Below are 12,382 nucleotides of genomic sequence, written 5' to 3'. Positions count from 1 at the left end.
TTGAAAGAGTATAATAATACAATAAAACGTTATTAAATTTTTCAACACTGAACTTTATCGATTGCGCGGTAATAATAATAATATAATTGTTTATATTATCCATATATAATATAATATTTAAAAAAATACCCTAATAAAATATTAAAACAAAAGCGATGTGATTAAAATTAATATAAATTTGCTTCTAAATCATAAATATTAATTGAATATTATTTTTGTGTAGAAAGTGTTGTTAAGTATTTAACGTGATTCGAAGTAAAGGATTTGAGATCTCGTCTCGTCGATTGTGTCGACCGGTTTTAAGTCGTAGGAAACGAAGGCGAACGTAATGGCGAAAGTGACGAATCTTATTTCGCGGTCACCCGCTGTGTGTGTGTGCGTGTGTGCTTACAAGTAAATCGGCTCTCTCGCACGTCTAGTATCTCTCTTTCTCATAGGCTCATACTCGTTGTCAGTGTCAGTGAAAACCGCATTGGCGAGATAGTAGTCAGTACGATGGAACGTAAGGGAAATGAGGAAAGTCGGGCACGGACGAAAGTGAGAGGACTCACGTCTACAAGGTGTCTCGTGAACTTTCTTACTCACTTACGTAGACGATCCTCTCACGAACTAACCGAATCGTATTAGTGAAAGATCCTTCATTGACCGCAAACCTAAATCAATTTTTACGATCGTGCCCATTCTATTTCGTAAATGAACGATAAATATAAAACAAATTTCTACGTTATACATTAACCGCAAACCTCGAACGAGAAGATGATGTATAGCATCGAAATTCTATTGGCTTAGGTTAGACAATTATTTCCGAATGTTTAGAATATAATATTGGAAATAACAATACGCTGTAATAATAATTAAACAATAATATAATAGAACAGTATTATTGAGTTATATGTAATTATTAATATCAATATTATTAATTTATAAATAAATGATATTTTCTAATGTAGTATTGTATTCAATTAGTTCCAATTAATAATATTCAACAATATTACAATGTTATGAATTTAGATATAAAATAAATAAAAATTATAATTGACAATCAACATTAGATATTCCAATTTAGGAATATCACTAAAATACAAAATGAAATGTATGTTAATTCTACTAAAATGAATTGCAAATAAAGTAGTCAACAAATATTTCGAAGCTTTCGGTAATTATAATATTTATATAGTATACATATAGATATATATATAGACATCGTGGCGATTAGTTTGAAAAATGAACGGACAAGTTAGTATTTATACTTAGAACATTATATTATCTATACGATTATGTTAAAGGTTTATGAATAGTCATGGTAGACCAACGCGGACGTTATATACGATTTTCTAGACTATCGTGACTCGTAGGTTAATACACGTCCCCCTTTGTTCGCAAAGTCTCGATTATCACGAGTCATGCACGATTCGATCAGGATCGAGGTAGATCCGATCAATTCTTTCGAAAAGTTCACGGGGCTGGATTCGTTTGAGAGAAGTTAAAAGTATCCTTCTTTACTAACTTTAAAGAAAAAGATAGATATAGTGGCCTGGTTTAACAAAAAGGGAATAAATAATTATTTGTAAAAATGTGAAAAGAAAAAATATTTAGACAAAAAATATAAAAGTAAAATTGCAAATACAATAACTCGTGAAACGTATAACAAAATATAACAATATATTTGTCTAAACATAAAAATACGAGTGATTTCATTAATCGTGTTTAAAAGTCTTTCGTTATTGCATCATTTCCCTGTGAGAACGGCATAATTATTATTGTTGTTAGTAATAGTAATTGTTATAGTATTAATGATATAGTGAATGTAATAGTAGTTTTATTTCTTTCTTCGCGAACACGTTAAAATTCTTTTACAAGGTAGATAATAAAAACAAGTAAAAAAATCAGAAATATCAGAGTCTAGTCTGAAATAATATATTACAACGATTTTTACATAGATCGACTCGATCGAGAAGGTATCCTAGCAAGAGAGACGATTGCTGCGAGAAAGAGGAAAAGGAAGAACGAAGAAGAAGAAGGAGAAAAAGTAAAAGGAAGAAGAAAAGAAAGCGTAGACAATGGCGGGTGAGGACAGACAGATTCTGGCGAATGGGACCGTCGAGGCTCTCACGATAATACCAGCAAAGATGGCTAATGGAAACGGCCTTATCTGTAGCAAGCATAACAACAATGGCTCGATACCAAATGGAAAGCAACATGAGAACGGAGCAGCCGAGAATGGGAAGCTGATCGTGCCTGACGAAAAATCTAGCAGCCTTCACACGGAATTCGATGATTCTGACGTTTCCTGTGGTTGGGGTCCATTTAGACCTCGATGGTTGCAATACTTTTCTACGAAGCAGGCCTTCTTGGTTATCTTTTGCATTACCTGGGTCAGTACCGATATTTCAATATTTCTTCAATTTATCATATAATCAAACAACACTACATTTAATTTATTCGATATTCATCTAGCACTCATATGAATTATATATTTGAAGTTAAACATTTTATAAAACACAAATGAAGTTTCTTTTATCGTATTATTTGAGAAGTTTCATTAAAAAATCAGCAACAAAAATAATGAGAAAAAAGATAAAGATACTCTCCTAAATTTCTATAGATTCGGAAGGACATAATTATATTTTTTGTTTACAGGTGCTTCAAGGCATGTACTACACATATTTCGTCTCAGTGATCACAACGATCGAAAAGCTCTTCCAAATCCAATCGAAAACGACGGGTATCATAATGTCTGCGACTGAGATCGGCCAGATCGGTTCGTCCCTTCTCTTAACGTATTACTGCGGCCAAGGTCACCGGCCTAAGTGGATCGCCTGGGGCATGATTCTCTTTGCCGTGAGCTCCTTCACCTGCTCGATGCCTCATTTCATCTACGGTGAACAGCTGATCCAACAAAACGAGATGCTTTTCAGCGGCGTCGGACCTACTGGCGAATTGGGTGGACATAACAATACTGATCCAGTCCCAGCAAATCTCTGCAAGTTGCGTGTACGATCAGAGAACCATACGCTCGACGAGTACGTTTAATATTGTGCAATCATTATATACGTAATAATTGTTCCTTATTTTTCTTTACTGTTCACCTAAAGAAAATATTTCATTATTATTTTAATTGTGAACCTACCAAACTAATATATTTGATGTATGTATACATTATTACAAAACAAACATCAATAAAATCGTTAAATATAATTTTATTGTTTACATCGTAGGTTAACATTAGGTACAACGGCACCACATGGTGATTCGATCGCATATTGCGAAGGTGACTTTCTAACGGAACAAAGAATACAAAGTAAAATAACGACGGTAGTCCTGGCAATATTTTTCGTCTCTTTGCTCGGTGTTGGAATGGGTCAAACAGCCGTTTACACTCTTGGCATACCATACATCGACGATAACGTTGCCAGCAGAGAAAGTCCCTTGTATTTCGGTAAGAAATTTCTTCTTATATTTTTTTTCTTTTCTTTCTCGAAGAAAAATAATCTATTATTATAACACAAAAATGCATACGTATGTCATGCGACTAATCTGATAAAATCGGCAAATATATTTTTTAATAAATTTTTAACCATTTCATTTTAATGTTTCTCTTTTGATAGCAATCACGATTGGTGTTAGGATTCTGGGACCAGCGTTAGGCTTTATCCTTGGATCACTTTGCACGATGCTTTATGCAGATCTATCCGCAAATCCACAAATCACGCCTACCGATCCAAGATGGGTTGGTGCGTGGTGGCTCGGTAAGTTTTCTAAATATATAAAACCATTCAAATAACTTTGATCCAATCATAATTATATTACGAGTAACATTTTCACATTAAATCGTTTACCAGTATAATAATAATCATCATAATTATAATAATAATAATTCTGTTAAAAACGACACATTTTCTTTCGAAGAACAAGATGAAGAAAAAAACCAAACGGACGATACTAAAAATTCGACGACCTTTAAATTTCGCGAAATATATTTGTAAATATGCAACATACGAACATAAATATACATATATATCTGTATGTGTATATGTAAATACATATACCCGTTTGTCACTGACTTTCCTTAGTATTATTAGGATATCAAGCGTTTTATTGTGCCGCACGTTTTCGAGAGCGTCGGCGTAAAAATAATTCGCGAAGTTTGTTACAGGGCCGTAATATAAACGTTTAAATAAATGAGAAACAAAATGGTACCTAATTATCGAAAAAAATTCGACGCGCTTGTTCGTTTAACATAATAAAAAGGAAGAAAAGGGGAAAAAATTGATTGGACAAAATCGTACGTCGGTTAAAAAAAAAAACAAAAATACAACGTTTTTATACGTGATTTCTATATGTGCATAATTATATATATATATATATATATAATTTTTTTCCCCCTTTTTTTTTTTCTTTCTTAATTTTATTCGCAATATACTAAACGATGATTCATGACGGATTTAATTGGCAAATCAGTGACTAGATTAAAAATAATATGTATATATTTTTTGTTTGTAACCGAAAATTCTCCGCGGTAAAAATGCATCGAGCGTGAATAATCGTGACGTAAAGTGTTCCTCTTTTATTTTAAAGGTCTGGTGCTGATATCCGCGATGCTGATGTTGGTCAGCATAGGAATGTTCGCCTTTCCTCCGCATTTGCCGACGAACAGAACACCGCCGAAACGAGCGGATGCCAAAAAACCTAGTCTAAGAGGTAAGTCCTGGTTAATCTTCAGAGGAAAAAGGAATAGGAGTTTGGAGTGGGGTTGAAAGAGAGAAAGAGAGAGAGAGAGAGAGAGAGAAAGAAAAAGAGAGAGAGAGAGAGAGAGATCAGCGATCGTTCGTATAATCGACGAGGCGTACATTTCACCATCCAGAAGATGAAGAAAGAAAGAAATAAAGAAAGAATGAAAAAGAGAGAGAGAGAGAGAGAGAGAGAGACTTGCTCGACCGTCTTAATCCTTTAGTTGGCCATTAAATTTTTCTTACCTTTTAAAGGTCGGCGCACCGATAAAAAACTTGGAAGGATATAAAAATGTCGCCTTTCTCTCTCTTTCTCTCTCCTCACTCTCTCTCACTGTCTTTCTCTCTCTCTCTCTCTCTCTCTCTCTCTCTTTTGAGCCCATGGAAATGGAAAGATTTTAATCGGCTATCTTTTTTTATACCTGTCCAATCTGGCAAAAGGCTTTAACCGAAAATCTTCTCTGGTAGTTTAATGGACGTCATTTTTTGATCTACAACATAGCACGAACGTGATTCGGTTTATCGATATTAAAGATATCATATGATTTAAATAGGTGTTGTGTTTCGGTGATATTAAAATTGAAAATAATGATAGGTCTCGGCAAATGATGATGATGATGATGATTATTATTATTATTATTATTATTATCATTATCATCAGAAAAAGAGATGTAGAAAAGGGAAAAATATTGCTTGTAGTTTTTGTTTTGGTGTTATTGAAAAAATGTCACGAATTCTTGAATGAGAAGAGAAAAGAAGAAGAGAAAGAGAGGGAAAAGAGGAAGAAGAAGAAGAAGGAGAAGGAGAAGGAGAAGGAGAACGACGACGACGAAGACGACGAAAATCCTCTCGGTAAAATTTCGCATCAGGCTCAGCCCATTTCGGCAGCCGGGCCTCGAAGGCTAACGAGAATGCAAATAAAAAGCGGAGACAATGTGGTGCTCTTCGCAAGTTAATCGGCGCTTCCAGCGGGCTGAGTTTCGCCCACGGCTAAGATAATGAGTCCTCGCATAAGAATATTTATATCGCGGCACGATCGAGCAACAAATAGCCGAGCGCACGTTGCTGCCGCACTCTTTGCAAAAGGAGCAAAGGTTAAAATATCGTGACGCAAGAAAAACAAAAAAGCTTCTTCTATTGCTTCTTCTTCTTCTTCTTCTTCTTCTTCTCCTTCTTTTATTTTTTTGTTTTTTTCTACATCCTCTCCACCCCGATTAAACGCGTCGAACGAATGATAGGTATTATACTTCGAAAATGAATAATTTGATATTTGATAGCCATTGAACAAACATGGCTTCTTTCGAATAAGTTTCAAATACCGTTGTACTATTTGATCATCTTGATGATTGAAAGAAAAAAAGGCAAAATTATTTATAATATACACGAGAGATTGAAATAAATTGTCGCATAAAAATATAATAATACTTTTTATACGCTTGCCGCATAATTATTTTTACATCAAATTCGATTCGCTAAAGATTATTTTTAAATCACAAATTATATATTTTGCAAATCGAATTTGCTTTTTCTTCTCATCTTCTTCTTTTCTTTTTCCACAAAAATTATTTTTAAACAAAATCCTAAATCCTTTTGACACATTAATTTTATAAATAAATAAATAAAGAAAGAAAGAAAAGAAAAGAAAAAAAAAAACAGAGAAGAAAGAAGATTCGTCGTCTCTGTGAGAATTTTTCGGTAGACCTAATAAATCACAATGGAAGACACGACACGAAGGCTCGCGAGTCACGTCAAAAGACAAGAATGAAAAAGAGAAACAGAGAGAGAGAGACAGAGAGAGAGAGAGAAAGAAAGAAAATGAAAGAGCATAGGCGTGTTCGATCGAGCGAACGAAACGAAACGAAACGAAACGAAAAGGTGCCCGGACGTCGTAGGTACATACATAACGTCGTGGGGCAGGAAGGACGCGAGGAAAGAATGCCGTCGGCTCGTCCCTCGTGCGCAATCCTCCGAGTTGTGCAGCTCTTTCTCGCTTATTCGTTTATTCGCTTATTCGCGCGCGCGCGCACACGCGGGTGCTCACGCGTGATTGCGCGCTCGCGCGCACTCGAGCGTGCGTGCATTAACGCTAATGACCGACCGACTCGTGCACGAGTGCACGAGGTGGGGCAAGTTCACGGTCACGCGTCGTGCGTCGAGCGCACACATACGTACACACATATTTACACGTGGCACAGGTACACCTACAAAGTAAATTCACGCGCCTCTATACCACTTCTCAACCTCCCCCTTCAAATTCACCCTATTCGATTTTAATCAAGATTTTTCTTTCGTTTATTCCGTCGTCATATATAAATAAATCAATTCTCATAATCAAATTCTCATAATTTTGTTGGTTTTCGGTAATCCTTTTTTTATTCTGTAAAACTATTTAAATCAACACCTATCAATTGTCATTTTTTTCTAAGATTGTGTTTAATTTAAAGCAAACTTTAATCTTTTTTATATCTAATTTTATAATTTAGAATAGGTTAATACACTGTATTCGCAAATTTGCAATCCTTATAGGTATCAATTCGGACTACGTCAAATTTCGTCCCTGTGGTATCACCGTGAATTATGTTTCCAATCTAATCTTTGATTACAATAATACATCAATACTGTCTCATTGTCTGTCAGTCGTAGTAAAATCACTTAGTAATAGTATACTTGCAAATAAATTCAGAGTCTATGAAAATGAACGTTCTTGTTCTTTAACAATCGTCAAAGGAAAAATATTAGATGGTTGATAAGTAATGACATAAAACTTAACGAATCGTTTAACGATCACCCTATATATTTACTAAACCTATAGCAGGGTTGTCGCGGTAATACGTGGAGCTCGATGTTGGTCACGTTTGTCTACTTAGGGTCTATGTACGGGACGTTTCTATGCGGGGTTGCCACGACTCTATGCTGCCTTTTCTGGAAGGCTAGAAGAAGCCTCTTAGCCGCGTCGTTTCCTACGTACTACGCGTCTACGTACATATATCCTTCCAGTCTTTCTATCGAAATAAATCTCTTCTAATCTCAAACGAATCAAAATTACAATCATTTTTCTTCCTCAAAAAATATGTCCATTAAATTTGTCTTTGTATTATAATTTATTTTATTTTATCTTTATTATTTTTCTTGACAAATATAATACATTTATTTACAGATTTTCCAAAGGCAGTTAAAAGGCTCCTTAAGAACGATATCCTGATGTTCAGGACAGCTAGCAGCGTGCTGCACATCCTGCCAATCGCAGGACTTTACACATTCTTACCAAAGTACCTCGAGAGCCAATTTCGCTTGCCAGCTCATCATGCTAACATGATATCAGGTAATAATCAATAGCTACCTATCAAATGTAACATTTAATCAGTTTTGAAATTCTCACACACAAACGCATGGTAATATTTTCTTTTGACAGGTGTCGGTGGTATTCTAGTAATGGGCATCGGTATTATAATCAGCGGAGTATTCATTCTGAGAGCGAAACCAAACGCTAGGTTCGTTGCAGCATGGATAGCTTTTACAGCAGTCGTTTATGCTATTGGTATGGCCGTATTGATGTTCGTTGGTTGCCCGATGGACGACTTTGCTGGTCTTATCTCGCACTCCGATGGGTAAGAAATGAAATAGCAATAATCATTATTATCATAACCATTAGCGTCATTATCCTCTTTGATGAAATTTATTCGTATCATAGTAAGAGAAATAATTTTCATTCATGCATGATCACTGTTTTCTCAGAATCTCGAGCTTCGAGCCAACCTGCGAAGCAACCTGCGACTGCGATCGAAACAAGTTCAGCCCGATCTGTGGCGCGGATGGTAAAACGTACTTCTCCGCGTGTCATGCTGGCTGCTCGAATTACACGATAGCGGACGGTAAAGTGGAATCGGTATGTTAAGATTTCTCTCTCCTTCTCGCTCTTTCTCTATCTTTCAAAGAGATATGTATATTTATACTTATACATAATTACACATATCGATTCGAGAAGTTTATTTTAAATTGTCTCCCCCGAGGAAAAATATCTGATAATAATAAGAAAATAAAATAAGAAGAAGTTTATATCGTAATAAAATATTAACGAGATCCCATTAACGTAATCCCGTTCGCTATTTTGTTCTTTCTCTCTGTCTTAATTTTTTCTTTTTTATTATTATTATTATTATTATTCTCTTCCAGTTTTTTAACTGCCAGTGCATCGGGCAAAATTTAACGATGCCGGAAATAACGACGAACACAGCGACGATTGGTTATTGCCCATTGGAGTGCAGTAACTTTTGGGTCTACATGATTCTCTTCTCGGTGTTCGTTTTTATACACTCGACGAGCGAGGTTGGTTCCATGTTACTGATATTACGTTGCGTGGATCCACGGGACAAGGCCATGGCCCTGGGTCTCATACAATTTGCTATTGGCTTGTTTGGTAATTATATTTTATGTCCGTATATATTCTCTTTCTTTTTCTCTAACGTTATCCTTCCTTTCTTCCTTCTTTCTTTCCTTCTTTCTTCCTTTTCCTTCCTACTCGTTCCTCGGGTAAGAATACTATTACTACTACTCGCATGATTTCGCAATTACGCGCTTCACGTTTTATGGACGCTGGGAAACAACTTACTACGCTACTTTCTACACGTCTGGCCTCGCGACGTTGCCCGTTATTACGCAAATCCAAAGACGTATACCAGATTTTTTTCTTTCATTCCCACGTGCTTGCGATACCTCCAAAGGATTTATCATTATTATCTCAAGGAATCTTTTAATCGATCGGTTCGATAAATCATTGATTATCTGTTACATTATTAACTAAGAGTATCTGTGAATTCTTAAAAATTTCATTCTTGTTTTCATCTATTAAAATAAACACAGTATTTCAATATAAAAATATGAATTTATTATGACCGTTACTTTCTCAAAGAATTTTTTTATTAATTCATTCGATAAATCACATAAATTCTAGAAAATTCAATATCTTTTGATTAGTTAGAATGAACAGAATATATTCATTGAAAAATATTAAATTCTTTATAAAAATATTGTTTATCAGATTACATTGATAAATCACTTATTATTTATTACATTAATACCTAACAATATTCGTATGATATTCTTCAAAATTGCATAACTTTTGATCCGTTACATACAACATAAACAGAATATTTGAATAAATAATTGTAATCAATTTGTTATCACAAATAAAATGTATATGTATTATTCATTTGATTACACAGGTAATGTACCATGCCCAATCGTATACGGTGCTGTTGTGGATTCAGCGTGTCTCGTGTGGGAATACGCTTGTGGTGAACGAGGTGCCTGCTGGCTCTACGACTCAAATGTCTTCAGGATGTTTTATCACGGTACGCGAATATCTTTACATTCAATCACATTATAACTTGTGAAATAATTTTCTTGAAACTAAAGAAAAATGCAACAGAAAAATATAAATATTTAAAGATACTCAATACGCATATAACTATGCATAAATAATATCAATTAGATTAATACAAATATATAAAATAACGATTTTTGATAATAAAAATTTGACATTAAAATTAAAATTAACAAACAATTTCTATATACTTGAATAACTCTAAGATTTTCAATTTGCAACAGGCACGACAGGTGGAATCCTAATATTGGCTTTCGTCGTGGACTTAGTTGTGTGGTACAAAGCCGGTAGTATTAGTTTCGTTGAGGAACAAGAATGTGAGGATGGCACAGCCGAAGAAATGGCCACTTTAAAGTCTCAGGACGCGCAAAACGTCGATAATGATTATCTGTGAAGAATATACATACATATATATATTCAAAGACCCATATATATATATTTATAGATACATATATATGGCTAAACATATGTATATAGTTTCGAAACGATGTACATAAAAGGGTACGCAAGGCGTTCTTGTGTCAAGGTGTTGTTCAACCCTTAAAACACAGACGAAGTCGGTGTGTGATTGAAGTGAATTCGCGACTGTCGTCCTTCGACCTGTCCTACTTGACAACGGATTATTCTAGTCTTTCATCAGAAAGGACGCAAGTCAGCGAGAAGAGAAATAAAGAGAGAAAGAGAAAGAGAGAGAAGGAAATCCTCAAATTCTTTTTCTGAAGAAGAAGAAGAAGAAGAAGAAGAAGAAGAAGAAGAAGAAGAAGAAGAAGAAGAAGAAGAAGAAGAAAAGAAGAAGAAGAAGAAGCAATCCTCTCCGAGATGAACCCGGTCAACGATTCTCGACCAACGATTCCGATAATCTTCCTTTGTCTTCTTTTCTGTTCTTTTTGTCTTTTTTTGTTATTTTCTTATTATTTTTTTTACAAACGTAAAAAAGAAAAAGGAGAACGAATCTAAGAAAAGGAATAGTGTTGTGTAGATCGTGAAGATGATTTTATTATTCTGCAACATTGTATCTTCTCTTGCCAGAAGATAATCCGCCATCTTTGATAATAGAAAGTAAAAGAAATGAAGTCTCGATGAACGAGAATTTTGTATATAAATAATATATACGAACGATTAATTCTATTACGCAGGATATATTAACACATTGTTGACCGATAATTATCTATTTTATCTACATTTATTTTTATAATTGAATGAAAATTATTATTAAAATATCGAATATTCGTGGAAAATTGGTAATATTAAAATTAAGCAAACATTATCTAATATTATAATATTATAAGATGAGGCTATAATTCTTCGGTGATTTGAAACATTAATTATCCTTGCTCGAGACGTCCTTTAGACTAATGTTTTTTTTTTTAAATTATAATACTACAAGCCTAACTAAAAGTCTGAGAAATTTCGAAGGAAGAGTAATCGATTTTGAAAATCATCTAAGAACTTATGGCTCGTTTTGTATAATAAATATAATTTATATTGTTTTGTACTTTAATAATTATATAAGTTGCATGCATGTGCAAATACGATTATATATTTGTGAATTTAGTCAACAATGTGTTAAAAGAACGATGGAATGGAGAAAACGACGACGAGCGCAGTGAACGACCACGTGCTAATATATTATTATATTTCCCACATTTTTTTTTTTCTTTAAACGTCGATACATGGATACACGTTGTCCTATCAATATTATTCTTCATGATTTGCTGCATTTAACAATGAAATAAAATAAAATTAAAACTGCCGAACTTCCTCGCAGATTGACGCATATTATCAAATCTATTCAATTATTATAAATATTATGGTTACATTTTATCGATACATTTATATGCTTCCGCCGAGTATCAACGGAAATTACTGTAACAGACTGACGAACGTTACGAAAATGTTCGCAAAACGAAATACGGCCTAATTGATTAACTAATTAAATCTCTCGTAAGATTCTCTCCTCCACCGTTTTAACTCGTCTCGGGTGAAAAGAAAAACAAACAATTAAATATACGTATATTACAAAGAAAATACAAGAAAATAAAATATGTGCCGATAATCGTAAACCCTATCGAGTCCTTGAAGAAAATAAAAATATATGTATACATATATTTATAATATACGCAATGGGTGGCATATTGGATGATGGCATAATGTGTCCAATTGATGGGACATATCCTATGTGTGTATGTTCCTCCTTTGTGTATTTATATGTATGTATATGTATACATTTTCATATATATATATATATATATATATATATATATATATT

At 34.2% G+C, this 12,382-nt stretch overlaps 1 protein-coding gene across 4 annotated transcripts in view; it reads left to right on the top strand.

Moving 5' to 3' along the window:
* LOC106793613 (solute carrier organic anion transporter family member 3A1) overlaps positions 1–10,781 on the top strand; it is an 86,166-nt gene extending 75,385 nt beyond the window's left edge. For all 4 annotated transcript variants that reach the window (XM_014760673.1, XM_014760671.1, XM_014760670.1 and 1 more), the window contains 11 exons: positions 1,941–2,375; positions 2,641–3,023; positions 3,219–3,439; positions 3,609–3,749; positions 4,579–4,701; positions 7,888–8,052; positions 8,143–8,338; positions 8,466–8,616; positions 8,904–9,147; positions 9,953–10,081; positions 10,338–10,781. In XM_014760673.1, the coding sequence (XP_014616159.1) occupies positions 2,061–2,375; positions 2,641–3,023; positions 3,219–3,439; positions 3,609–3,749; positions 4,579–4,701; positions 7,888–8,052; positions 8,143–8,338; positions 8,466–8,616; positions 8,904–9,147; positions 9,953–10,081; positions 10,338–10,507 (2,238 nt within the window). In that variant the 5' untranslated portion in view covers positions 1,941–2,060 and the 3' untranslated portion in view covers positions 10,508–10,781. The remainder of the gene's footprint in view (positions 1–1,940; positions 2,376–2,640; positions 3,024–3,218; positions 3,440–3,608; positions 3,750–4,578; positions 4,702–7,887; positions 8,053–8,142; positions 8,339–8,465; positions 8,617–8,903; positions 9,148–9,952; positions 10,082–10,337) is intronic.
* Positions 10,782–12,382: the final 1,601 nt, after the last annotated feature.

This window comes from Polistes canadensis, unplaced genomic scaffold (genome assembly GCF_001313835.1).
Source record: "Polistes canadensis isolate GaletaPanama2010 unplaced genomic scaffold, ASM131383v1 scaffold_16, whole genome shotgun sequence".
Classification (NCBI taxonomy): Eukaryota; Metazoa; Arthropoda; class Insecta; order Hymenoptera; family Vespidae; genus Polistes; species Polistes canadensis.
This window is presented reverse-complemented; position numbering and strand designations above follow the sequence as displayed.